The sequence below is a fragment of the Sprattus sprattus genome (assembly GCF_963457725.1).
Source record: "Sprattus sprattus genome assembly, chromosome: 4".
NCBI classification, from domain to species: Eukaryota; Metazoa; Chordata; class Actinopteri; order Clupeiformes; family Clupeidae; genus Sprattus; species Sprattus sprattus.
Window position 1 is genome coordinate 41,854,115 of NC_137923.1, and position 27,500 is coordinate 41,881,614.

Genomic DNA, 27,500 nt, shown 5'->3' on the forward strand with positions numbered 1-27,500 from the left:
AACACCCCCCTCCCCTTCCTTATTTCGCTCACATTCTCTGTCCATCCATCCTTGCCCTCTCATTCTGCCGTCTTGCTCTGATGTTTGGCAGGCACCACAGAGGCTCTTGGAGACACGGGGGGAACCAGTGCCCAGCTCCTGCAATGATATGCAGTGAATCAGCATTGCAATGCAAGCACTCTAGAGAGTGGTGCCAAGGAGTCAATGGGTTTTTTGAGCTTGTACTCAAGCCTCATAGAGCCTTAAAGCATGAAATAGATTGCTCTACAAATTAGGCAAATATATGACACTTATACATTCTAACAACTTTTCAGAATATGCATCGTGACACCAGTGTTGTGTGGCTTTTGGATGCAGAAGGCTCGCCACATTTTTTTTTTTTTTTTTACAAATGTAGGCAAATGTACAGTTTGTATAAACTCGCCAAACTCTTGCATTCTGTATCTTTATATCTGCTTTTATGTTCATGTGTTGCATTTATATATACATTATTAATTATCAGAAAGCACTTGCCGCAGCTAGTGTCTTTGGCCCAGGAGGATTTGTAATACACTGATGTCCACTTTTTAACGAGCTACTTCTCGGATGTTATTAGTCCTCTCAGTCTGTGGTCTATAGGCCCTCAGAGGACAGATTGTGTGTTGTTTTAATGAAGCAGAGGAGCAGTGAGCCCCGTTTCCTGGATATCGACGCGCCCTGTCTTATGAGTTTAATTGACCCTTACCACCCCACCCCCTTTTAGGTCACTATATGCACACAAACAGTCCTATATTTAGAGTCTACCACCACTTCCCATACACACACACACACACACACAAACACACACACACACAAACACACATACACATTTACCGCTGCCTCATCATTAGAAAGTGAAAAGTGGCTAGAAAAGCAATAGATGGCTTTGATCTGACTGAGCAGCTCCAGAAACAGGAAACCCAGTGGATTGGGTTCTTGTGTGTCCAGGGCTATCGCTTACCGTAAGAGGAGACGCTCTGGCTGGACCTTGAATGGTGCACTGAAGTGAAGTGGGCCCTGAATGACCAAATGATGTCCAACACCCTTTGTTCATTTGGGTTTGTCCTTCTCTTTCATTAATGTTATTTCTGAGGCCTGAAATGCTGCCATAGCAACACTGAATTCCAAACGATCATCAACTGACTCACTGTCAATAATGTGTATGATGCCTCCAAGTGTAAAGGGTGTAAATTGGTCTAAGCTAAGGATTAACAGATTGTTTGCCATTCAAGTACTGGTCATTTGAAGAGGTGCAGGTGAGTGAAGGGTATAGTGTGTGTGTGTTTGTGTGTTTGTGTGTTTGTGTGTGTGTGTGTGTGTGTGTGTGTGTGTGTGTGTGTGTGTGGGTGTGTGTGTGTGTGTGTGTGTGAGAGAGAGAGAGGGCATGTGTGCACGTGTGTGTTTCCATAAACCTCAAGCGTCTGTTTCACCCAGCACATTCTTATTTTATTAGGTTGGCCTTTTTAAGTGTACAGCGCCTGTGTGGAAGTGTCAGCTTGTGTCGGCTTTCACGGGACTCAGTCATTTATTTTTGAAAGCCCTGCATTAAGTTATTAATAAGTGGGCTCGTAGGCTCAGATTGACATGGTTTGGGCGGCAGACTCTATCGTATAACCACAGCTATTGACAAAAATGAACCGGTGTTACCATTAACCGGTGTGAGTACCTGTATTTCCCTTTTGAAGTACTATAAAATGCATGTCAGTGAAACAGTACTCGACTTTAACACATAAGAGCCTGTTGCAATTAATATGATGAGTTTTTAAAATCCTAATGAAATGTCCTGAACCCATCAACTCTAAAGAGGTCAGATATCCTCAGACAGGGAGCACAACATGATTCTCCCGACCAACCAGACTTTGGCAGAAAATGATGGCGGAGAAAAATGACTCCAGTCCCCAGTATTAATATTTGATCATTAAGAAATCATTTTAATCTCATATTTTAATTACATTTTTGACACTTCATTAAGGGCAAACCTGTAAACCTTATTAGAAATTCTGCTCAACTATTAAATCAGCTCTTATGGGTAATTTAAAAGTTTCCATCATACATTTGATATAAATCAAATAGTTACACTTGCAATTTAGCACTGGTATATTTTTAGTACATTCACATTGAAAATTTAGGAAAATGGTGCCAGCATGGTTTTTTCTACCCAATGCGCCACCACCCACTTGAAAGAACAAGATTTAGCACAAATATTTTTTTTATGCACATAAAAGGAAAGTGCCCGTCAATAAATGATTACTTATGCACATCAGTATAAGCGGGGCATGGAGAGCCAGATGCATATGTAGGTGGCTGGATTACTGATCTCTGAGTCTTCTGCTGGCATCCTCTGGGGCAACACATACACACACACACACAGACACACACACACACACACACACACACACACACACACACACACACACACACACACACACACACACAGGCATAGACTTCACCACACAACCATCACAAGCTGAGTATGAAGACTGAAATGCCTGTCCTCTCTGCTCAAAATAACTGGATTAATCCATTTAGGCTGAGAGTAAAACACATTCCCCAAAACTTTACCCAGATTATATATAGGCTAATTTCATATGAATTTCTTACTATTTACTAATGTAAAACTAATATTTGGGCATGGTGTGCTATTTTTCATGGTGTGCTCATGAGGAAGAACATTTTCTGAATGCATAGGCCTACATGACAATCATAAGAGGTACAGTATATGCCTATCACCTTATACATCATTTCATTTAATGACACTTTGCCAATACCAGTGTAAATCATACACAGTACATACGTTACATTATTCCCTGATAACCATGTATTCAACCTCTTGGGTTGTCTCCATTTTTCAGAGTTTCTGTTTTATTTTACAGGTTATGTAGACGGGAATGTCGATTTGATATTCTTCCTGTCTTATTCCCCTGCTGATTGCTTGTCTGGAGATGGTTCGAATCTCCTTCTGAAAACTGCAGTGGTCCATCTTGGTCTGTTCCCCTGGAAGAAGGAGAAAGAGGAGGGGGGGGGGGGGGGGAAGGGGCTGGCTACATCTTAAATATTTTGACCTGAGTTTAATCAAGACCTTTTCGTTGGTCTGGTGGGTCCTGTTTCAGGCCTCGGCATACATGCTCCTTGGACTAACTTTACAGCTCCCTCAGACCACAAACACCCATGAGGCATTGCTTTCACATTTGAAGCCTTGGTAAGAACTTCATTGTTTACGCTCAAAATGCATTATAAATATATAGAGACGATTTAGCTGAGGCTCTGTCCATGGTCTTGCTTGAGATGTGCGTCACTCTCTGACTCTGTTCGTCACTCTCTCTGAGGTCTTGTCATATGGAGATGAGGTCGTATCGAGATCAATGTAGCCCATCTTATGTTCATTTTGGGAAATGTATTTAGGCCTGTTTGATTTAGAGTGTTTAATGTCCAAACATGTGTAACGTGTGATACATATTCAATTTGATCATCTAAATTAATCTAATGGAACACATTTGCGACTTCTGAGTTAGGTACTGAAACGGAAAATCCATTGCTTGCATCTTTGCCGAATTGTGAAATGCTTGAAGACATTCTGGCACTTGTTGTAGAGTGGTCAGCCCTATGTTCTATGGATATAAAGGTTTTCTGATGGAAACCTGGATTTTATTTGGCTCCTCTCACTCCTCTTCCCAACAGCTGCATGTGTAGGTATACTGACTGTATGGGACCGTGGCTGTATGTGTAGTTGTACTGACTGTATGGGACCGTGGCTGTATGTGTAGATATTCTGACTGTATGGGACCGTGGCTGTATGTGTAGATATTCTGACTGTATGGGATCGTGGCTGTATGTGTAGATGTACTGACTGTATGGGATCGTGGCTGTATGTGTAGATATTCTGACTGTATGGGATCGTGGCTGTATGTGTAGATGTACTGACTGTATGGGATCGTGGCTGTATGTGTAGATATTCTGACTGTATGGGATCGTGGCTGTATGTGTAGATGTACTGACTGTATGGGACCGTGGCTGTATGTGTAGATATTCTGACTGTATGGGACCGTGGCTGTATGTGTAGATATTCTGACTGTATGGGATCGTGGCTGTATGTGTAGATATTCTGACTGTATGGGATCGTGGCTGTATGTGTAGGTGTACTGACTGTATGGGGCGACAGTGGTACAGGCGGAAGAGAAGTAATTTAGTAATCAGAAGGTTGCTAGTTCGATTCCCTCTCGAGGCTTCCTTGAGCAAGACACTGAACCCCTTATTGCTTCTGATGTGCAGTATGCCATCAGTGTAAATGTTAAAAAAAAAAATGTGTATACATCCTTGTAAGTCGCTTTGGATAAAAGCATCTGCTAAATAACTAAATGAAAATGTAAATGTACGGGATCGTGGCTGTATGTGTAGATATACTGACTGTATGGGATATCTCAGAGACAGGGAAGGGACCTGATGCATAAAACACAGCAGCAGTAACCACTAGCCTACATGCATGGGAAATACATAAGATATGGGAGGTTGCAAGCTATGTTCTTGTTGATGAATTTTTCAACACCTGAACCAACTAAAATGCAGTCTCTTTTTACATTACGTTGTGGTCATGAAATTACATTTTTTTTTTGGCATTTCGTCTTTTGCCTAAGGCTAATTAGACTACATTGTGGAAGCGAAACAGCTATTTGTCAAAAGCAATTAGTTAATCACAAAGACTAAGCTTTTCCGATCGAGCTTTTACACAAGATCCCATGTGTTTCCGCAGCTGGCCCTGACTGGTCTGTGAGATAGAGGCTGTGAAGATGCTGACAGATAACACTCACACTCCTGATGTAATGTGGCGTTTGTCTGCACGGAATTTGAATTTGAATATATCCACAAGCACCCTAATGATGGAGATTGGAATTAAAAAGGAAAAGATATGATGAGTATTAGAGAATTAATGAACCACACTCCCGAGGAATCGTCACGCCACCGCTTGTTGTTGGCTCAAGTGCATACCTATTATGCTGCTCACTTAGTGGCGCTGCTGTAATCTTGATGATCTTTAACGTTGATAATGGTCCTTTGAAACATTGGATGCTCCGCAGTAATGACAGACCGGCCAGCCCGTGTCTTCAAACGAGTATCTCGTAATGATGCCCGTGGATTTGATGCCTACGCTTTTTTTTCCGGTGCCACCGGAATCACTAGAGAGAGTTACTCTGTTATTGTCTGTGTCCCTTGTCACAGAATACATTTTGCACTAGATGACAATAAGATGACATGCTAGATGATCATAACAAAGCTGACGGTCATGCTGGCCAGGGATTATTCCTTGCAGAGGGAGAACCTCTGTATTTATTCAGGGTCAAGTTAACAGCAGAGCTGTTTAAAGATAAAGGGGTACCAACAACAGGGATAAGCTGAAGCCATTTCTCTCTCACTCTCTCTCTCTCTCTCTCTCTCTCTCTCTCTCTCTCTCTCTCTCTATGGTTGGACCTGTATAGGATTGCTCACCCATACATTTCAGTGGCTCTGTGGAGGGCTTTCTTTGAATGTCTGGAGGTCACATTGGCCTTGGTGCTCAGTAAATCACTATAGTTGGGACCGTAACTGTCTGGCGAGAATGTTGTTTACAATGTAACCACAGTGTCCCAGCATTCCCTAATAGAGAGCTCTGCAGCCCGCACCCGGCTGGAGATCAGAAAACGCCTGCTGGAACGTTGTCTCAGTACAAGAGTCTGGACTCTTGACATGTGCGACACTTATTGTTTCGACACTTCTCTCACAAACGTGTCATTTTCCATTTAGGGGTTCAGGTACGGCCTTCTGTTTGGCATTGACACCAAAGAGATTAACCTAGCATGGGGTCTCGCCGACATCTGTTTTCGAGAAGAAGAAAAAAGAAGGCTGGGAAGAGGCGAAAAAGAAAAAATAGAGCAACAGAGAGAGAGAGGGAGAGAGAGACAATTTTACAACACAAATCCTTGAAGGTCACCCACACTCAGCTCAAGTGGTGTCGGCGACGGACTCCCTGAAATACGGCATTGCTAAGAAGGGATATTACATGAGTGCTGTTGAAGAGTGACCTTGATTCTAACTGAAATGAATCTGATTGATTGAGTGTGTAGCCGGGGACAAGCGTGACCTTCTGGCAGCTGCGCTCGCGATTTGCTTGAGATCCATGCTGTAAAAAAGTGATGGACTCTTGGCACATCTCTTGGCGGAAGAGAGACTCTCCATATCGGATAGTCCCGAGCAAACGTCTCTGGTCGCCTCCACCCCTCTTCAGCGCACAGCTCCAGTGGCAGTGTCTCTAGGCATATATTAGTGTATCATCACCTGGGAACACAAAGTGCTCCATTTCAATTAGGCTATTGATTTCCCTCTTTCTTGGACTGTTTGATGCTTAGTACCATGAAAAGCTCTCGGTGTAATTCAATAGATCTCATTGCCAGAGTGACTGGCTCTAAAAGGGAAAAAAAAGAGAAAAGAAAAGCAAGAACGTGCTTGGTGGCCTTCAAAAGGACATGCCTCTGGACTGTCTTAGTCTATTAGAAGGTCTTGAATAATGTATTCATTGTTCAGAGGAGAGGGGATAAAACTTAATGGGCATTGACAAATGAAGCCATAACAACGTTGATCTAGCATTATACTTTATGGCTTTGAAGATCCCATTTGAGCTAACTCTTATGTGACCTGTGTATTCATCTCTGTGCCTCTTCCAAGTTTTCAGGGGTTGTCAGATGAATAAACTTTGTCTGGGCTATTTAAAGACAAACAACGCTAGGGATTCCACTGACAGGTTACCTGAAACAACTACTCCAACTATAACTCAGTTAGCCAGTGAGACAGTTTTCAGGGACGTCTTGCAACAACAGAGAGGTTTTTTTAAGGCAGAGGCAAACAAATGCACAGCCAAAGCCAAATGCATTGATGAGCAATGAATAAGTGCGAATGCTTTTTCCTTTACTTTAAATTCCATCACTCTGCTATCTTGGGCTCTGCCTCGGTGTGTTCAGAAAACCCTTAATGGACAAATTAGAGCTCTAAAAATACCGGCAAGTTTTCACAGGTCACTTGAGTCTCTTAGAGTTCCATTGGAGTGTATAGAATGCTTGTGTGACCTTGTGACGGCAAAGTGGCTCTCTGGCACGAAGCAGGACTACCTCTTCTCACCTCAGCAGACGGACTGGTTAGGGTCGGGTGGGGGGAGAGGAGTTGGAGATTTGTGGAGCGGGTTCTCACGCGATCGTACCCCCCTCCCCAACCCCCCTCCTCTCCTCATCTCTTTTTTGCTAGTGCTAAAGCAGCATGGCCGTGTGTCTCCTCCAGTCATTGCCGATGCCTCTGTGCTGGAGAGGGGATGAATAATGTAGGCCGGTGTTCTCTGGTGTCTGCTCCTGTGCTCCTCACCTCCTTGCAAAGGAGCAGGGCGAAAATGGGCAGAGAAGGGTGTGTTCCTACTCACCTCAGGATCCGGTATCTGAGCTCCCTGACTCAGTTTGATGAAAATAAAGCATGCCTTCAGACATTACAAAAAAAAGAGAAATTCAGTTTCAGTTTTTTTTTTAAGAATTAGTAGTGGTACAGCGATGGCTATAGTTCTTGATGTGATTTGAAAGTGCTGAACATGTACATTATTTAGAGGCTTGAGACTACTCTTTGCTGATCTATGCTCTGCCATACAGGGGGCGAATTACAGTCTGATTGTTCCTAAAGTGTATCCCAGCGTGTATGTTGATATGATACATTGACTGCTGTCGCATTATAATTCTCCAGGCGAGAGACCAGGTTCTTGCGCAAAATTCAGGAATATGTCTTTGTTTAATCGTGAGCAGAGAGCAGATGTGTAGAGGCATGACTTTTGTGTCTCAGAAAGGACTGTATTGTTTTCCTTTTGATGGAGGTGTGCGATAAAGGATTCCTAGGTGGACCTTTATGATGGCAGTGACTCCCCCCTTTCATACCCACCTTACATATTTTAATTGACAAAGGACAAGGAGTTGAAATGAGAGAAAAATTACGACATGTCAGCCATTATTGGTTGTGATGATTCAGTGCATTTTTATAATGTAACCTGAGATGAATTCTCGATAATAGCACACATTACCCCCGCACTGTTTTCATTTTCATCGCCAAATCCCCCTTTTATCCTCAGACTAATGACAATTTTATGGGAAACTTCATTAGGCTAGGAGATGGCAAGGGCTGATAAACAGCGTCTCTGGTTAATTATATATGACGAGCTCAGCCACCCCGACTCATCCACTTCCATAGCCAAGTGCGTGCTCATGAAATCTGCACATTCAAGAGCTTTCAGGTGCTGCCCAGGCCATTGATTAATGCTTTGAAATGTTTTTTGAATAATTACCGCTCGATGTTTCCCTTCCAAAATTCACCCCTGCAGGTTAATTTCAGAGCACTCTGGCATCCTTTATTTCATTCAATTTCATTCAATTCAACCCGTTTTCCCTTTTTTTCAGTTTTTTTTGTCATTGTTTATATTGGACGCTTGGCCCGAGATCTTTTCTTCTGGTGCTGAAGAACTCCACAGCGGAACGTCTGTGGTTGCTGGAATGATGGAGCGGAGACATGGCAGGCTCTAATGTGAAAGTCGGCCACACAAAGGCAGCAATTTATTTAAGATGTAATGTGACAAGAGCTGGATGCTGGTGCCGTCAGATGGGATTGCACATGTGTGTGTGTGTGTGTGTGTGTGTGTGTGTATCTGCTCACATCTGGCTCTGCTCGCGCCTCCTCAGCTGCATCTTTAATCAGCCACCTTCAAAGTGCAGAGGAACCGGAGTGAGAGTAGAGGTGGGGGGTGGGGGGGATGCAGCCCAAGAGGGTGAGGTGGTGGGGGGGGACAGGAGGGAGGAATGCTGGGGGAGTCGATGGAGACATCAAGTGTGCAAACCAGCAGAGATAAGGGTAGGCACCCCCAGCTCCTCTCCTCCCACACTGCCCATCCCAGTCTCAGTCTCCGAGCCGAGCTTGCCCTGGCACATCCTCGCCATTCTGATTTGTCTTGTTCGCTCGAAACACACACTGGCCTTTGATCCACTGGAGGTCCATATTTATATTAATATCGATGTTACGAGGGAAAGTAACAGACTCCTGCTGTCGGTAACTGCCGTCGGTTCGTCGCTTGTAATGCATTGTTTTGAGGCAAAAGACAGAATCTTTTATTAACAGACTACACTGAATTATGCATGCAGAATCCGATTAACCCATATAGCTGTTTTTTTTTTGTGCAGTATCAGTATGCCAACATAGAATGTTGCAAGGTTTTTTGGTGAGGATAACACTGAGGGCACGTGGCTCTGGGTGTAAGACTGCATCTGCAGACTTGTGCTAAATTGGCGTCGGTGCATCCCCAGATGTTAGAGAGACATTTCATGTGGATGTGTGTCAAATGTTTTTGGGGTAAACAAACCGATTGCATAATGTGTGCAACTGAAGCACAAACAACATGGCAACCACAGGGACTAGTTTTTAAAAATATTGTTTCTCGAGAATGTGTCTTAATTTTCATAATGGTTCTTTCATATTTGTATTGAGTCAGTTTATAAAGTATGAAGTATATATAGTTAAGTTATAGTTAAGTATATAAGTTAGGAATGGAAATATAATTGAATACCAGACAATAAATAAATACAGTATTGTGTATATTTCTAAAAACATGCATTTGTACTTCTCCACCTCATGTGATGGCCAGGTTTTCATTATTTCCAGAATTACAGAAAAATAAAACTCTATTCATTTCCCATAAGTCAATTATTGATGCCTATAACAAGTGGTGAAGAAACAAGACAATTTATTTCACATCTTTTTGTCTGTCAAAGTGTTTGTACTGTGCCTCTGGACTGGCTCAGCATGTATCTGAGAGAGAGAGAGAGAGAGAGATGGAGAGAGATTGTTATTACCTTCGCTGTTTGATTTGTGTCATTTTTGACAGTTGCTATAAGCTTTCAGGGCCTCTTGGAATCTGCGGCGGGTTTTAATAATATGGCGTTCATCATCGTTCTAGTTACCCGTGCTGAAGTGTAAATCACAGGAACTCATGGCACCAGTCCTGAGACAAGTGTCTGCAGCTCCTAAATGACAAGCGACACAGCGACAGAGCAGCTGGTGCACCCAGACAGGGGCACGTGTACCATTATGGCTGCAGCAATTAGGATGAGGTTGACCTCACAGACAGTGGAGACAGCGAGTCTTGCAGCTTAATCAAACAAGAGGTTAACGCGGAAACTCTGGTTTCTCATGACAGTCTGTCGTTAACGGACCAGTCGATTGCTATTTAATTTCCTTTAAGGAAGAAAAAACACTGCAGTCACTTTGAAAATAGTCAGACTGTATAATTGTGCAGTTACCAGGCAACCCGTCCTACAGACCCATGAAAATATAAAAAAGGGGGGAGGCCATGTTTTATGGCAACACTGGTGGGTGGCCAAGAGATACCATAGAATCACTGGAAGAGGAAATATGTTCTCTCCATTCCAACATTATTTTTACCTCAACCTTTAAAGCAAACAGACGCTGTGAGGCTGTCTCAAAAATGAGATTATTCATTGGCACTTCATTCATTTCAAACAGTATGTAGGTGGTGTATTGGTTCAGGCTCAGGCTTATACCCAATTATTTCAGTAATGCACAGTTGTCGGTGATGGAGGATGCCAGTGAACTGTGCAGAGAGGTGCGTTACATCTGAGCCTTTCTATTTGTTTTTGAGATGAGATAATAATAAGTAAAAAAAAAATCCTTCCAACTTTTTCAATTTAGGATTCCTCTATTACTCCCTCCCTCCCTCCCTCTCTCATGGTCTCTGTCTCCGACTTAGAACATTGAAACATGGAAATCTTAATATGCAATTAATTACAGTTAGCAAACTGCACAAATGAGCTATTCTAATTGTGAATAAGTCTTTGGTACCTTAAATGTCAGTCAACTGACAAAAATAATGGAATGAAATTAGAAACACAAAGCACAATCAAACTTCTATCCAAACTGTTTTGTGAACTTAGGACATCTTTAGGTAGTTTTGTATTTTTTTTTTTTTTTTTAAGGATAGTTTTTTTTTTATTTGGTTAATCAGTTTGTCAATCAGGATAATAAGAAATAATTTCACATATCTCCTTGAAATGGACGATTTATATAGACTGTTGAAGCAAGTAGAACTCCCTTATTTTATTTGTTGTGACCTGGTATGACTGAAGGTCACTGAACTAAGCACCCACCAACCAAGGAGGACCTCGGATGACTCATCCTGTAAACCTACAGCGCAAACGTTCACAAACTCACTGATCTGATGCTAAAGGTAGTAAGAATCGCACATGTGTTTGACTGTGAGGTTGTTTACAAATGAGTGTTTACAAATGAGTGTGAATGGTGAAGTGTGTGTGGGTGTGTGTGTGTGTGTGTGTGTGTGTGTGTACATGTGTGTGTGTGTGTGTGTCATGCTATGCTGTGTATGACTCAGGCTAGAGTCAGGCGGGCGTATTGTGTCGCTCAAAGGGCCAAACGATTCCAAAAGAGGGGAAAAAAAAGAGTCTGCGCTCAGAGAGCGTGGCTCCTTAATCCCGAGTGTTATCTCCCGCTCCGTAATCCGCCCCTGGCACGGGCTGGATCTGGCTCGTTACCCCACAGCGGAGAGCTGAGCTGGCATGGACCGCCAGGCTACAAGAAAAGAGAGAGAGAGGGAACGGGAAGGGAGGGATGGAGGGAGGGAGGGAGGCAGGGAGAGATGGAGGTGAGGGAGGGGGAGAAAGGCCAGAGCAAGGAGAATGTAATCTCCAGATTAGGGGGCGAGACGAATTCCTGTCGGCCGCCTGACCTTGTCAAGGCAGCGGAGGAGCCAGAGTGAAATTGAGATTTCTGGCCAGTGTGTGTGTGTGTGTGTGTGTGTGTTTGTGTGTGTGTGTGTGCGTACATATATAGTTGTGAGTCTGTGAGTGTTGATGTGTGGGTGGGTGGAATTTTTTGCTGCTTGAATGTGTTGACAGTCAAACCCACCAGCTCTGTGATTCTCGCTTCCCTTCACCAACACCAAAGTAGGAACACGCTATCCATGCACTGCGCTAAAAAGGCACACCTTTGTCTTCTGAATTGCTCTGAATTCGTCACCCATTGTACAAGTCTATGCCATCTTCAAAGAGAGAGTGATAAGGGACAAAGCAGTGAGGTAACCCACACAGCAACACCCTTGCGGACCACATTTGTCCAAATTACCAACATTGGCGTCAAACAGAAAAACCATTCAGTAAAAGAGACAGAGAATGAAAGAGGAAGAATAGAGGAGGAAGATATCCGTGGGAATTGATATGTAAATGCATATTGATGCTCAAGCGTCGCATGAAATTGATTTAACAGAGGCTGCAGATCAACATCTGTCTGAACGGGAAAATGGAACGGAGGGACCTCCAACTGGGGCTGTCACAGACCTGGCTCTTTTAACGGATATGCAATTCATTACTTCTCCAGTGGCGAAAAAAAAAGAAGAGAATGCATTACAGCAAAGCAAAGTGCGTTTCTATTAGGGACACGCCTGTGCAATGACTCGTAAAGATTTTGCAACGCCGACTGCCTCGACCCCTGTGACCTTTAGTCGCTTCGAGAAAAATAGCCTCGGTGAAATGCAGCGGAGGGAAATTTAACAGACAGAGAAGGAAGGAGAACTTTGACTGGCAGCTGGAATCCAGTGGTGCCCATGTAGTGCTCCTGCAGATCAACCGGAACGGCAATGTGTGAGCAGCATCAGTGTCTAGGGTTGAATTCCTAGTGAGCACTAATGCTAATGAAAAATGTATATCATTCCTGTACTATAAAATGCATTAGCTAAATAAATAAATGTAATGTGATGTACATCTAAGACATGCTCCCCAGGAGACCAAGCAGTAACCAAGTCTGTGAGCATTAGGACTGCGAGGAGTGCTCCTCTTCAACTTTATCATTATCATCTGTAGCACGAGTGAGGAAAGTATGAAAGACTGAACTGATGGATACAGGGAGAGAGAGACGTGTGTCTTCACATTTTGTTTGGTGTTGCACAGCCCTTTCTACAGTTCTCAATACACCTGAGGAGTCTCACCTCAGAACTGTCTGCATGTCTGTTGTCATGGGGATCTGTGGACACTTTCATGGCAGAAGGAGAAAAAAAGAAAAGAGAAAAGCATAGAAGCATAGAAGTCAAAGACCAAGTCTTGGACATTGCAAGGTGACGGCAGGTAGCCTCGAGTATTGATCTACCACTGATCTACAACAGAAAAACACTTTCCAGTGGTTGGTGGGGGGGAATGAATCCTTTTTTTAGGAAGTAGGAGGAGGATTAGTCAGAGGTTTTAAATTGACTGTGTTAAAAGTCAACAGCGTTTTGATGATTTTCTATGATAACGTCAACAACTACAGAATTTAAAAATCATTAGCACTCTGTCTTGCAGGCTCTTTTTTTAATGAAAGGTGCTAATAGGAATGCCTGCCAGTCTAGACAAGGCTGAATTCATTTTCTCTGTTCATTTTAAAGAGCAATAATTGGTCTTTGCGGCCATCAAATACGCTTTCTGTCTTAGAATCTAAAGTCATAAAATGGAATGGGAACAATCGCCATAGATTGATAGATGTTGAGATGTATCGTGCAAAGCACTCCCTAAGGCCTGCAGGACCCTGAGTCTGCCCTTTAAACCTGCTACAACAGCAGGTTTTAGTGCCAGGGAGAAGGGCTGTGTTCTGTGCTGGCCCTGTAGGTTCTTAACCGTAGCTTGACAGATAGAGAGGGAAACCCACCATGAAAGAAGGCCGGGGCATTATCTTTTCTGCTTGGTTAAACTCCAAAGCACTCGGGTGCTGGAGTCAATTTCATTAAAACAGCGGCTCACTACATGTGAACGCGGCGTATTTTTCTTTATCCGCATGCTCGAAGACGCAGAGCCAAGGCACCACAGTAATGTTTTTATAATGCTTAGCTCAGGGAACAGAGCATGCAATTTGTATCTCCACTCCTCTGATGTGTAAATTTCTCTCCACTCTGACATAATTTACCCTGACAAAGGTATGCAATTTCTCGCCTTGATAACCTGTTTTTTTATTTTTAAATAAACAGAGACATCTTTCTTTTTACTCGCTGTTGCTGCAGAAGGCAAAGTAATCTCAAATAAACTGGAGGGTAGAAGAAGTAAACAGACACACACACACACACACACACACACACACACACACACATACACACACACACACACACACACACACACACACACACAAAACACACTTGAAAACACTTTTTTTGTCCTTCAAATGAAATTGTCCATTTGTCAAGAAGCTTATCATGTGTGTCCACTGCTGCCCAATTTTTGCCCCAATGAATGTCTGCCTCCTAAACATCTTGCCCCCTCTGACACTCCAGAGCTCCCCAAATGCCTCAGGGTGGCTCACATTTTTCTTTCAACAATTTTTTTTCCATTATTTTCTGTCTTGTAAACAAAAAGGAAGGGCATGAAGGAAATCTCCCACATTAGCATTTTTCTCATTAGCATTACGATACCTCTGGTTAGCCTCTTGGTAGAAATCACTGCTTTGTTTGAGGCAACAAATGGAGAGTGAATGGAGAGTGTTTGTTGTGCATTAAGGGTTCTGAAAGCCTATTGTCTGCACAGTCAGACATGGAGGCTCATTATAAAATAACGACATCAATAGTGACCTGGCTGTTCATCTCAGTCTTACTTAATTAGTGTCCATGCTGCTTGAGAATTTAATCGTTATGGATATCAATTTGGACGGTGTCATGTATATTAAGATGATATTTACATATGCCATGAGAACAACGAAAAGTACCCTCATATATGCACATATTTTTAAAATCTTTTTTAGGAGGAAAGAGGCAAAACAGCACACATACAAAAAGAAAGGCCTTGCATTTTCATTTTGCATTCTTAAAATTCTCCAGTGGCCTGTTGGACAGGCCCCACACTCTGTGGACTCTTAAGACAGAACAAGATAGCGTGAGAGAGAGCGAAGGAGAGGAAGGGAGAGAGAGAGAGAGGGGGGAGTAAAATGAGAGGAGTTAATGATCCTCTTCCCCTCCCTAGCCCACGGCTCCAGATCTGGATGTCTTACCAGGGCCTTAATCCTTGAAATCTGCACGGCTTATGAATTTTGAACGCCAGGACCTGAACCGCCAGGCTTTCTCCTTCCTCCGAGCGATTTGGTTTCGAATGGTGACTCCGCCAAATGCACTCGCTTACACACACACACACACACACACACACACACACACACACACACACACACACACACACACACACATACACACACACACACACACACACACTCACACACAAACACATACACACACACACACACACACACACACACACAAATGCACCCTGCTGAGTGGTGTCGTCATCTGGACACACACATTTCTCCCCACAGCCTCTAACGCTTCTCTAATGTGCATGACTATAGAGCAGGGATCGGCACATATGGCAACTTGGGGAGAAGACATAACCTCATCAAACATGATCCAGACTTGCAGAAGGGTCAAGCTGTATTCCACACAGAGTCTGAGACGTAGGCGGTTTGAATAGGGAGCAGCACTCATCTCATCCACGTTTCCTGGATAGATTTGATGTAATAGCTCTCTTTTTGGGGGTTCTTATTTGCTATAAAAATTACTCCTGACTCCTGTGATGTTCTATGTTTTTTTTCTGCTCATGTCATTGTTCCTCAGTGGCACTTATGTGATGATAGTCTAACCCCGACAGAAACAGTCAATGGAGTGAACTTAACCGCTATGCAGTCCAGTGAAGCGGGTCTGAGAAGAGAAAGAAAAAAAAAACCTCACTGGAATGGGTGTGTGGCTTTGCATAAATATTAATCTCGGCTTTTCCCAGAAAGAGCGAGGAGTTTCTGTCCCTCTGGGACGTGTCAGACCGCTACAGATAGTCCGGATTAGACATCCCTCTCTTTCACTAGCTAACGCAAAATATCAAAGGAAATCTTTTATAGAATCCCACAGTCTGATGTTATCTGGCCACCCAGAGCTTTCATTTTTTTTTTCTTCGTCTTCTTCCTTGAGGTCCCTACACACTGCTTTGCACATACTTTAATTGCCTCTGTAACAGACTCGCTAATACTGGAGTTCACGTAGCGGGAAGTAGGCTTCCCAGTTCTGGCACAGGAAACAGCCTTATTTTTCCAGGTGACAAAGTGCTTGTGTCAGAGTGCTTACAGCTACAGGCGTGCTTCTGTGTGGCCTCTGCTTCACGAAAAGACATGTCCTTATTTTCAGTGGCTAAATGTTACAGCAATTTACGGTTGACGTTGATGATTAGCCGACTTGCTTAAGCAAATGGAAAAATCTCTTTCATGTTGAAATGTTTACTCTGCTGTTTAGAATGGAGATCACCTCCCAAACTTACTGCCGTAGATTGAATAGACTGAGGTTTTTTTTGCCAGCTTGCCCAAACCTATACGCTGTCACGTTTATAAAACACATATACCTCCATACTTACTGATGCAAGACTCAGCAGAGGATAAAGATCTGCTATTTGTAAGGACTAACCTCAGACATGCTTTTGAATTAAATGAATATCGATCGACACCACAGTCGACATGTGTATACGTTTCAAATGCATCGGTTTTCCGATTCATTGCATACCATTTGTTTATTATTATTATTATTATTATTATTATCGCCTGCTCAAATAGATGCATGACAAATAATCACACTCATTCAGGGTCAGCCCTCTTAGTCCTGCAGAAAAGGCTGTGTGTGTGGGGTGCTCAATATTTCTGGTCAGGCCCCAAAGCTAACAAGTATAATACCTGTGTCTGGCGAATTTAATTGGAATCTAATAACCAATGGTGTGGTGTCTGACACACTGCCAGTATTTCTCACCCAATGGGTGAATATAAAGGACTCTGATAATTATCAGCATGGCCTATTAAATTATTGCATGACCAAGAGAGGCTATTTCACAGTCGAGTGAGCAATGGGAAGATGCAGGCGCTGGTGTCAACAAGCAAACTTCAAGGCCATTATTCCTGCTAATCAGTCGCTTATGGAGTGACAGACATATTTTTGTCCTCATGATCACCTTTCTGGGGGGGCATTTGAATTTGTCTTTCACTTTTGTGTGATTAACATGATCTCTCTCTCTCTCTCTCTCTCTCTCTCTCTCTCTCTCTCTCTCTCTCTCTCTCTTCTCTCTTTCTCCTGTTTTACAGAAATCGACAAAGCTAAAAAAGATGACGACAATGAAGACGAGAAGTTTATCGATGTTGTCGTAAACAAGAACATGAAGCTTGGACAGAAAATTTTGATACCCGTCAAACAATTCCCAAAAGTAGGTTTTTATCACAGCCTGGCAGTCCGTCTACTCCATTGGTGTTAACAACTGCTATACCTTCTGTGTTCCACCTTTTGATTGTTTTTGGATTGAACAAGTTACTCTATGACACTTGCTATGCCATCCTCAGCCTGTCCTTTCATCTCTCTCTCTCTTTTAATTTAATCCCCACCATCCAACTGGACTCAATCCCATGTCCAGAGCACCTGTGTCCCCGTGCCCGTCTGATGCTTAATCACTTCAAAGCAAAATCTATCCTTGACAGTCTGTTCACCCGTATGCACAAAGTATAGATCTCATATCACATAGAACAGCGCACTGAACACATACACATGCTCTCTCTCTCTTTCTCTCTATCTTTCTTTCTCTTTTTCTCTCTACTTGGCTACTCAGACACACACATTTTCAGTGGTTGAGCTGTGGGAGAGGGCACACACACACGCACTCACACACCTACAAGTTAATTCAAGAGTGGTATTTATATGAATAGACACACACACCAAACACACACACCCTTTCCCTTCATTAGTATAGAGGTTGCACTAACCTTAGCGGGTGACACACACACACACACACACACACACGCACACACACACACACACACACACATTGTGGGGGCCATGTGTTGCTTGGAGTGGATCTGCATATATTCTTCTCTGTAGCACTCCCCCGTGGACTCCCTTAGAAAGGCGGCCTTCATTTGCCAAGGTTCATTTATTTGGAAGGTGACTTGCAGACAATGTCTTAATGGATTAGTTTGTTTGTTTATCAGCTTTTTTTCTCCCCTCTTCCCTCACTGGTGTCGGGTATTTGGGCTACGGAGGGAAAGAATAATCAACAACAGCCATATGATAAAAGCCTTGGCTTCAGGTGGAGTGTAAGGCTCTATCAAAGGCCAAGGAGAGAAGGAGTGCAGGGACTGAAAAAAAACAAGAAACTGTTGGGTGCTGTCGGCTATGTATCAGGGTTTCTGCCCGATTTTTTTTCTTGCTAGAAAGTCTGGTGTCTGGAAAGAATTTAGTTTACCAGACAAATTTGAAACTTGCTAGTACGTGTTTCAACAACAATCCATATTATGAACGTAGTTTTGACGTATCCGATGTCATCCTGGGGTGGGCATTTGAATGTAGGGGGTGCTACTCCTACCTCTATGCCGTAGTGTAGGCTGCAATTGCAACTTTGCTGCACGGTCATGCTTGAAACTAGGCCTACGTTATTCTAATTTGATGCAATCAGAAACTGTTAAACTGTCCTGCTTAGGAATCGTAGAAGTGAAACTGAAGAACCAAAGACGTAAAACTAAAGAAAAAAACTAAAGTTTAGCCGGGGTTAAAAAAAAGAAATGCTTTTCCATGCACACTTTCTAAGAACTGATGTTTGCTGTTTCCAGCTAGGTTGTTGTAAAACCATATTTCATATATGTTATAGCCTACAACTACACAAGATTATTATCAAAGCGTTGGCACTACAAGACGAGATTCATTCTATTCATAATTTATTTGTCAATCAGCAATATGTTGTTTGGGTAAACAGTGAAAAGAAGTGGAGTGAATAAGCATGTTTACCCTGCTGGCATTTACCGTCATGTTATGTCAAACCAACCCAGAGAGCCGCTGATGTTTCCAATAGATAAGGCCTATGTCCTAGCTAAGCTAACCACTGTGGCTCTGGCAATCAACATGAAATTTCCACTGCTGCAGACGTGGCGAAGGTTTCAGAGAGCGGAGTTCAGGTTGAAATTTTACAAAGAATGAAACGTGATTGGATAAAAACACGTAATCGTCGCAATTGTACGTAATCTAGTTTGAAGCGTTGATGTTCCCGTGGTTTATTCTGTGGTGTTATTTTATCATTTAGAGGGGAAGAGAGGGAGAGAGAGAGTTTGCATTACTTGATAGCTTGGCAGTGATTATGTGATCTCTGCTCTAGTGGAGAACATTACACAAACCTTCACCCAGGCACAGACACTCAAACACACACACACGCAATAACAAATAGGCTCTTACACACACCAGGAAAGAGAGGAGAGTTGGAGAGATAGAGAGAGGTTGGGGCTAGGAGAATGACCTTGTTAGGCCGGGGGGAGACAGGCCCATGGTGAAGTGCTAATGTGCGTGTTCAGGAGGGAAGTACACCATGGAGGCGGGAAGTGCTGAGGGATGACATGAGAACGGAGTGGCACCGTGGGGTTCCCTCTGGGAGGGTGACCCAGAGGCTAGAGACATACACTGAGCGCTCACTCTCTCTGTGTCCTTGTGTGACATCAGCACCATCATCTTCAGCTTACACTCACACACTCTGTCGTGCACGTTTCCTCGTAACCTGCGGCCTCCAGACGGCCCCGAGCTCTTCAAACGCCGGTCGGTTATTTGGGCGGGATGTTAAGGGATGCTAGCATCGCATGAAAAAAAAAGTATGCACTCTGTGCAGGCAGTTTGACATTGCTACTTTTCCTGACAAGGAAGGGAGAGGTAGAGGAAGGGAAAATCTCAGCCCTTGATTGCAAAGTCAATATCGACATGTCTGAAGCGCGGGATAATAGACTGACTGAGAGCTCTCGCTCTAGCTCTCATCTCGCTCTCTTTCTCTCTCTCTCTTGACAGTGACAACTAGCTCTTGACATTGCATCTAAGCTCCTCAATCTAATGTGACTCCAGGAAGCCTTGGCATTTCAAAATTGGCACTTTGGCTCGGAAGGTGATACCAGTGGCACTAGTAGTACCACTTTCATGACAAATTAGATGACAACGTTATCGGCACATTAGCACCTGCTATCTTTTCGGGGGATCTCAGACACCATTGCCAGTGTGAACACAACATTTATTAAGCGGTGGCTGAATGCACTGGTCATGTTTCTGCTTGCATAAAGAATAGGGACGGAAAGGGGTAAAAAAAAAAGGTGTTCAGATGAAAAGGAGGAACACCTACCCTAGAGCAGTCGAATTTTCCTCTATGATGTTTCTTTTTGGGAGAATCTGCTTCATTACTACTCCAAACATCACATCCAATTCAGGTAAAGTGGGCCAGACAGCAGCCGTGCAGTTTGGCAGCGGTAACATCACTTGCATGCCCTGTCAGCTCTCTCCCCCATCACAGCGCCACCCCACCCCACCCCACCCCACCCGACCCCATCCCCCCAGAACCCATCCCCCCAACCCCATCCCCGCTTAAGCAGATTCGCTGTGACAGCTTTGATAAGTAGAGCCGCTAATACGCTGTTTAGAGGTCTCAGTGAACCACCGAAAGAAGACAAATTCAATTTGTTGTGTCTGACAGGTAGCAGTGGCTGGAGTGATGGCTGCGACCGCAATGGCTTCTCCCACAAGTACCTAACCCCTCCTACCCCACCACTAACACCACCCCCTGCACCCCCCACATCCCCCCCACACACACACACACACACCACCCCCAGACACGCCTCTTTGACTTGTGTGACATCGGAGGGGGCACACGATGGCCCCTTCTGGGCACCTGTGCCTGAGACGGCTCAATTAATCTTGCGAAAGTGTGGGGGATCATTAATAAGAATCAGTCAAGGTTGGCAGGGAGCAGGTTTGTGACAAGTGAGAGAGGGAGAAAGAGAGAGAGAGAAACGAGTTTTGTATTGGCCATTGGGTGGGTCCTAAATGTGATGACAATGCCAGGCTGTTCCTGAAGCTATTATTCAACCTCCAAAGAAAGTGCAGCTGAAGCCATTGTCATTCCATCAATAAGAAAACAAGAAACGCCCCACAAACAACTCCTGTTTTACTTTTCAGAAACACAATTTGGCTGCAAACTTTCAGACACTATATTACAAAGACAACACATCAGATTATTCAAGTGCCCTTCATATCAATGTGTTTGGATGAGTACTTCATAATGATCCTGAACACACTCACTCTCTCTCTCTCTTTCTCTCTGTATCTCTTCGTGTGCCACCTTGCCATAGGCACTTGATGAAAGTGTTATTGGCTGACAGTGAAGCACTGATCAAAGCTTTTGATCCAAAATGGAGGAGTGTAAGTGCGAGACCCCCTCGCCCGTCAAACGGTCCCCGTGCCAGGTAAAGAGGGTAGAGGTGGGCTCATCTGGAGGGGGGAGGTGGGCTCATCTGGAAAGTTGCTGGCAGATAGTCCTCAATAATTCAGTGGCGCTTTTCAGGGATGCTACCTGAAAATGTCAGACATGCACAACAATCACTTTCACACTCCCTGATCATGAATAATGCACCAACATTTTCATAATGGCAGCAATCTTTTAAGATTAGGGCGGAACAAAAATCAAGGTACAAAGTATCTGAACCACTAGTACAGCTTGCCAACATAAATCTATCATTCATACTGTATAGAGACTATCTATAAATCATTAAGACAGTGTTTGTAAAGCTCAGTGGCCTCAGCGTCATTATGTCAGTAGAGTAATCATGTTAGGATTATTAACACTGAATTCAACAAAATAATAATTTGTAGGTAAATGACTCATATTCTCTATCTTCGTATGATCTAATCAAGACTTTTGTAAAACTATCAATCCACTTAACCGTTTAACTTGAATTACGTATCACAATAATCCACCCCCCACCATTCTCCAGGCACCAGTCATTAGTCTTCATCCTTTCTAAATAGAGATGAGTGGCTTATAGGTAGGCTTCATGACAAAACACTCCTTGAAGGAGCGCCAGAGCTTAGGACCCTGTTGTGGTCTGATATTTTAGGTTTATCTCTCGTTGTGCTTCTCGAGCCCCCTCAACTCCCCTCCGCTTAAGCTGCGTGTAGCTTAAGTGCTCTACTCATGAAGGACGAGCGTGCTCTGATTTGTCAGGGAAATGGAGGATGCCTCTAAAGCCCACCTCCAGACAAAAGGCGCCGCAATCGAGCAGCACAAACAGGAAGGACATTTAGGGAAGAGAGAACTTGCAAATCGCTCTGTTGACTGAGAGACTTTTGAGTCATTGATTGGTGTGATGGAAAACCAGAGAGAGGGAAAGAGATTCGAAGAAGAGAGGACATTTATGGAGTACAAAAAAGGGAGGAATTTTCATTTTGAATATGGATGAGACTCAGAATGCTTTTAAAGCTTTCAACTTTGCTCTTGTGGGCTTTGCATACTTTTACGAAACACCAAAGAGACACCTTAGAAGCAGATTATGTCAAGCCAAGACAAAGGAAAAGTTAGCGAAGAAGCGGGGACTTAATTTTCCAGAGTGTCTCTGTGTCAAAGGGTTGGGGTTTTGTTTCGAGAGCTTTCCCCGGGCGACATCTCCCTTTCCAATTCAGACAGAACCTGAGAGGAATAAGCCACCCTGATACAGAGCTCCTTCTCAAAGTACACACACACACACACACACACACACACACACACACACACACACACACACACACACACACACACACACACACACACACACACACACACACACACACACACACACACACACACACACACACACACACACACACACACAGCTACATTAACTCACATAAAACACACACACACACACAGTCACCCTAACTCCAACCTTATTTATGCCTCAGACACACACACACACCCACACACCCACACTCACACACACACACACACACACCTATGCATTCTGTGGGGAGCTGTGGTCCTTAACCTCCAAACAAGAGCTCTGGCTCCCTCACACCCCGCTTCAGAATGCTTTTCATCCCGTTGCCGGGGACAACGCTCTGCTGACCTCAGCAGGATCGCGGCCCACCCGCTCCCCCCCTGAAGCCAGGCCATTGCCGTGGAGACACTTTAATGCATGCAGGAAATGATGAAAAGATGTTAGATGTGCGCCCCTCTCCTCACCCCCTTTGGTTAGGTGTGATTAATCTTTCATTCTTCCCTCTCTCCCCCTGTCCATGTTTCCAGACTTTTTAATCATTCACATTGCCTGCTCCAACTTCCTCTTCTTTTTTCCTTCTTCTTCTTCTTCTGCTGCACTCTCTCCTTCTCTCTTCTATTTCTAAATCACATTCTCTCTCTCTAACTCTCTCTCTCTATCTCTATCTCTCTCTCTGTCTCTCATAACTACAAGGACACACATCATTTTCAAACCCACGTTTTTCTCCCCCACCCTGTACCCACTATTTCCCCATATTATGTACATAAAAGCTGGTTTGGGTATTTCCTTCTGTTGAACTGAAGTTGCATGTATCCAATGCCGTATATGATTATTACAACCACTCACATATACATTAGCAGAGTGTGACACACACAAACACACACACACCACACACACACACACACACACACACACACACACACACACACACACACACACACACACACACACACACAAACACACACACACACACACACACACACACACACACTGTTTAACGCTGTGTTAAACATGCCCAACACACATAGGATCATGGTCTGAGAGCCTTGCATTAGAGGCAGCAGACCAGTGCTAGCAGGTTGATCGAGGGCAAAGATTACAGAGCTCTCAGTCATTTAGAGGCATTAAGTTCCACTTAGGCATAAGCCTCGAGGAGGCCATGGGCTCTCAGTCTGTCTGTAAATAACCATGCTTTTAATCAATTAAATAAATAAACATCGACGTTGAGAGAAATGTCATCCCAATATTTGGAGCTCCTGTGTGTTTTGAGTCGTCCTGTTCTACATGCAGACGTACACGGACAGTGTCCACTGTTACATTCAGAAGGTGTGTCATTCTGTGTAGGTCTTGTAGGTTTTTTCCACTTACATCATGTTGCTTTCTCCAGCAGTCGAAAACTGATTTATGTTGAAAGGAGAAGAAAAAAGACAGTGCTGAACAAAACCGAATATCATACTCGTGTTTAAACGTATCTCGCTCAGCCCTTCTTTGAAATCAGGGAGCTGAGGATGAAATAAATAAAATAGCAGTGCTATTTATTTAGCTATTTATTTATTTAGAGTACGGGCATGCATTGAATGTTCTAGAAACCTCAGGAAACAATCTGCTTTTGAGGACAGTTTACCAAGTACGAAATATACCTTTAAATGATCATGAATAGCAATAGCTCTCTCTGGGTTATGCCTAACAGATGTCGGGATGTTTCTAAGGTTGGTTATTAAACAATAGGAATATTCTATCTCTCCCTACAGGACACAGCTAAATCCTTTCCATGTAGCTCGTAGACCCAATGGGAGAGCACATTTCAGCCACTTCTTGCTGCTTCTTTGATGAGTCCATTACTTTTTCCCTCCCTCGCCCTTCGCTCTCTCTCTCTTTCTCTTTCCTCAGTGATCTTAACTGTGGGCAGCCCTCTGGAAGTGCCACAGAAGGCTAACATTATGGTATATAAATCCCAGTGGGAATGAAACCATAAGATTAAGTCTCCAGTTGAGACCCAGCATGACTTCTGTTTGGTGGGGGAGGACCGGCTAGCAACTCAGTAATTACAGAACACCCACTCAGGGTTTTTCAGCCCTTACTATTGGGCTGTGACAAGAAAGAAGGGGCCATGGTTACCATGTTAACAGCACACAAAAAAGATAGGTCTTAGCTTGCTAGCTCAACTGTTAGCTAGAAACTCCAAGGTCAGAAATATATTTTTTTAAGGCAGTGTTCTCCAGAAATGTAGGCCTACACTCCCTCAGTGCTCTGGGTGAAACTGTATTCTTGACGTGAAACACAAGAACTGAGAACTGAGAATTCTGAACAAAGTTCCTTGAAAAAGAAAAAAAATCTCATACAGGACCTTAGGGCGGTCAGAGATTCTCTGTCCAAAGTTATGCGATTTAACAGTGATTTTATTAACAGGCTTTAACAAGCTTCTGCCTCAGGTAGTCTTTTATGAAAGTGTAATGTGTAACTAGTTATGAGGGGTTACAAGGGGCATTCTTAAATCTCAGGTCGTGGGTATAATTTACTTTAGCTCAAAGAAGGATTATTAGAAAACGAATGCAAGCCAGACATTAATGTTGAAGACCACGAATACAAGACAGTAGAGTACAGGCCCACATCTTTATATGATGTCAATGTCCAGAGGATATCATGCAGTAGTATTTATAACATACTCCAGTTAGACTTGTGTGTTATTAAATAAATAAATAAAAAATGGTGAAGAAGATGCTTCAGATTGGCACATGCAAAGGGTTGCAGACACCCACTTCTAACAGGCCATATGGAGAGCATGCATAAGTTAGGTCAATATCATACCAGCTGTTTATTTACACCGGTAGATCAACAACAGGTGTGCTGCCTTTGGAATGGAAAAAAGCTTTTCTGTACTCAGGCAAAGAAATACGAAAAACATCTTCTCTCCCTTATTTTAGTTTTTGTATCACGCCTTCACCAGGATATTTATATTGCCCATCTGGTGAGGAATGTGCCATTCATGTGCACAACAAACAGCATATAAGCATAAATCACCCCTATTCATTTAGTGTATAGTGGACGTGTGGCAGTGCTCTAAGCATGTGTGTCACACAAGTCTTGAAAAACAGAACATATGAGGACTAAGTAAAAATGCTAGCTACATTATCTACTATTAGGATATCAGTCCTATATATTTCCTCTCGTCCTCAGAGTTCTCTCATCGGCTCAGTCAGACAGAGGGAGACTAAGAGTGTACTATTCACTTGTAGTTTGTGTCCTAGCGGTGGCATGGACATGGGTATGTGCTTCCCTGGACAGGGGCAACAACAAAAAGCATAGGTGAGATGTAGGACAATATCAGTGGCATCTTTTTATTTTTTTGTTTGCCTTTTTTCTCCCATCCTCTCTTTCTCTCTCTCTGCTTCTCTCTCTCTCTCCCTCTTTCTCTCCCTCTCTGCCGTGGTTAATTAATGGCCTGGAGTGCAGTTTGAGACAGCAGCATAACTCACCTTTAAGAGGTAGTAGTGAACAGATAAGTGTGACGTCCCACCACCCCCTTTATTTTCTTCTATCCCTGTGTCGGTCCTTCTTTTCTCCATTTTTGTTCTTTTTTTCCCTTTCTTCTTTCTTTTTTTTCTCCCTAAAATTCTTCCCCATGCTCTCTGGCGCCCTTTTTCTCTTGTTTCTTATTTATCTCTTCATGCCTTCTTCCAAGATTCTCTCTCATCTGTTCTTCTCCCTCCGTCTTCCTCTCTTCGCCTCTGACTTACTGACTCCAGTAGCGCTAGCTTGATTTATTTCTCTCACGAAAGCTCGAGTGGAACTTCAGCAAAGCCTTTGCCGTCCTCAGAGCGAGCCTGGTTTTCCCTATTTTTTTCTCGTCTGTCGGCTACCAACGCTTTGTTTGACAAAGTCTTGGTCAAGAGGAGCAGATGATGATTCATGGCACAATAAGCGGATAGCACACGTCAAAAAATACATGGATTTCTATTAGTAGAATACATTGCCTTGTTGGTTCATGAGTTTTTGTCGTTTGTCTCCAGGGAAACATGACAGTGACGTGCAAGTACAGAGAAATATGCTGCTGCAGACACTTGATTAAACAAATACGTGTAGACAATGTTTCTCTCATTAAAAGAGGTAAGGAGATAGGTTGTTGCTAATGGTCTATTTCATCTGAGGAACACATGCTGGGAGTTCTCATTATGTGGCGGGTTTGACTGAAACGAGATGATTTGATTTCCCTCATCTCTGCACCTCCATTGTGGCAGTCAATCACTGAAACTAACACTTTCCTCTTCTTTTTCCTCTTCCTCTTCCTCTTCTCATTGCAGTTCAACTTTGTTGGCAAACTCTTAGGCCCACGTGGGAACTCGTTAAAAAGGCTACAGGAAGACACGCTCACAAAGATGTCCATTCTCGGGAAAGGATCTATGAGAGACAAAGAGAAGGTAACACCCAGTCTTGCTGTCTGCCCATTTCTCTGATGTCTTCATTGTCCTCCCTTCTTCCTTCTTTCTCACTTTTTCTGTCTCTCTCTTTCACTCAGGCCCAGCAAACTCTTCAACACTCTGGTGTGATGGCTCTGTACATCTCCCTCACATACTCTATATCCATACGCTCACGATACCCATATCCTCATATGGCTCCCACTAGATCTTTTCCCCTCTCCCTCTCTCTATATATTTCTCTGACTGTCTCTATATCACCCCCTTCTCGTTCTCTGGGGCACTCAGTTTGCCCGTTGTGCTTGTCAGACAGCAGCATGTGCCCCTCCTCCTCACCCCACCCCCACCCTCTTCAGTGATGGACGCAGGCGTGCGGGCGGCAGGGCGGTTAGCGACGTGATTGTCTCCTCAGTGGGGCTTTGTCAGAGG

At 43.5% G+C, this 27,500-nt stretch overlaps 1 protein-coding gene across 1 annotated transcript in view; it reads left to right on the forward strand.

The window, feature by feature from the left end:
* khdrbs3 (KH domain containing, RNA binding, signal transduction associated 3) overlaps positions 1 to 27,500 on the forward strand; it is a gene marked incomplete at both ends in the record, with an annotated part of 94,812 nt that overhangs the window by 30,665 nt on the left and 36,647 nt on the right. The window contains 2 exons of the mRNA XM_080836741.1: positions 17,203 to 17,321; positions 26,958 to 27,074. Of these exons, the coding sequence (XP_080692867.1) occupies positions 17,203 to 17,321; positions 26,958 to 27,074 (236 nt within the window). The remainder of the gene's footprint in view (positions 1 to 17,202; positions 17,322 to 26,957; positions 27,075 to 27,500) is intronic.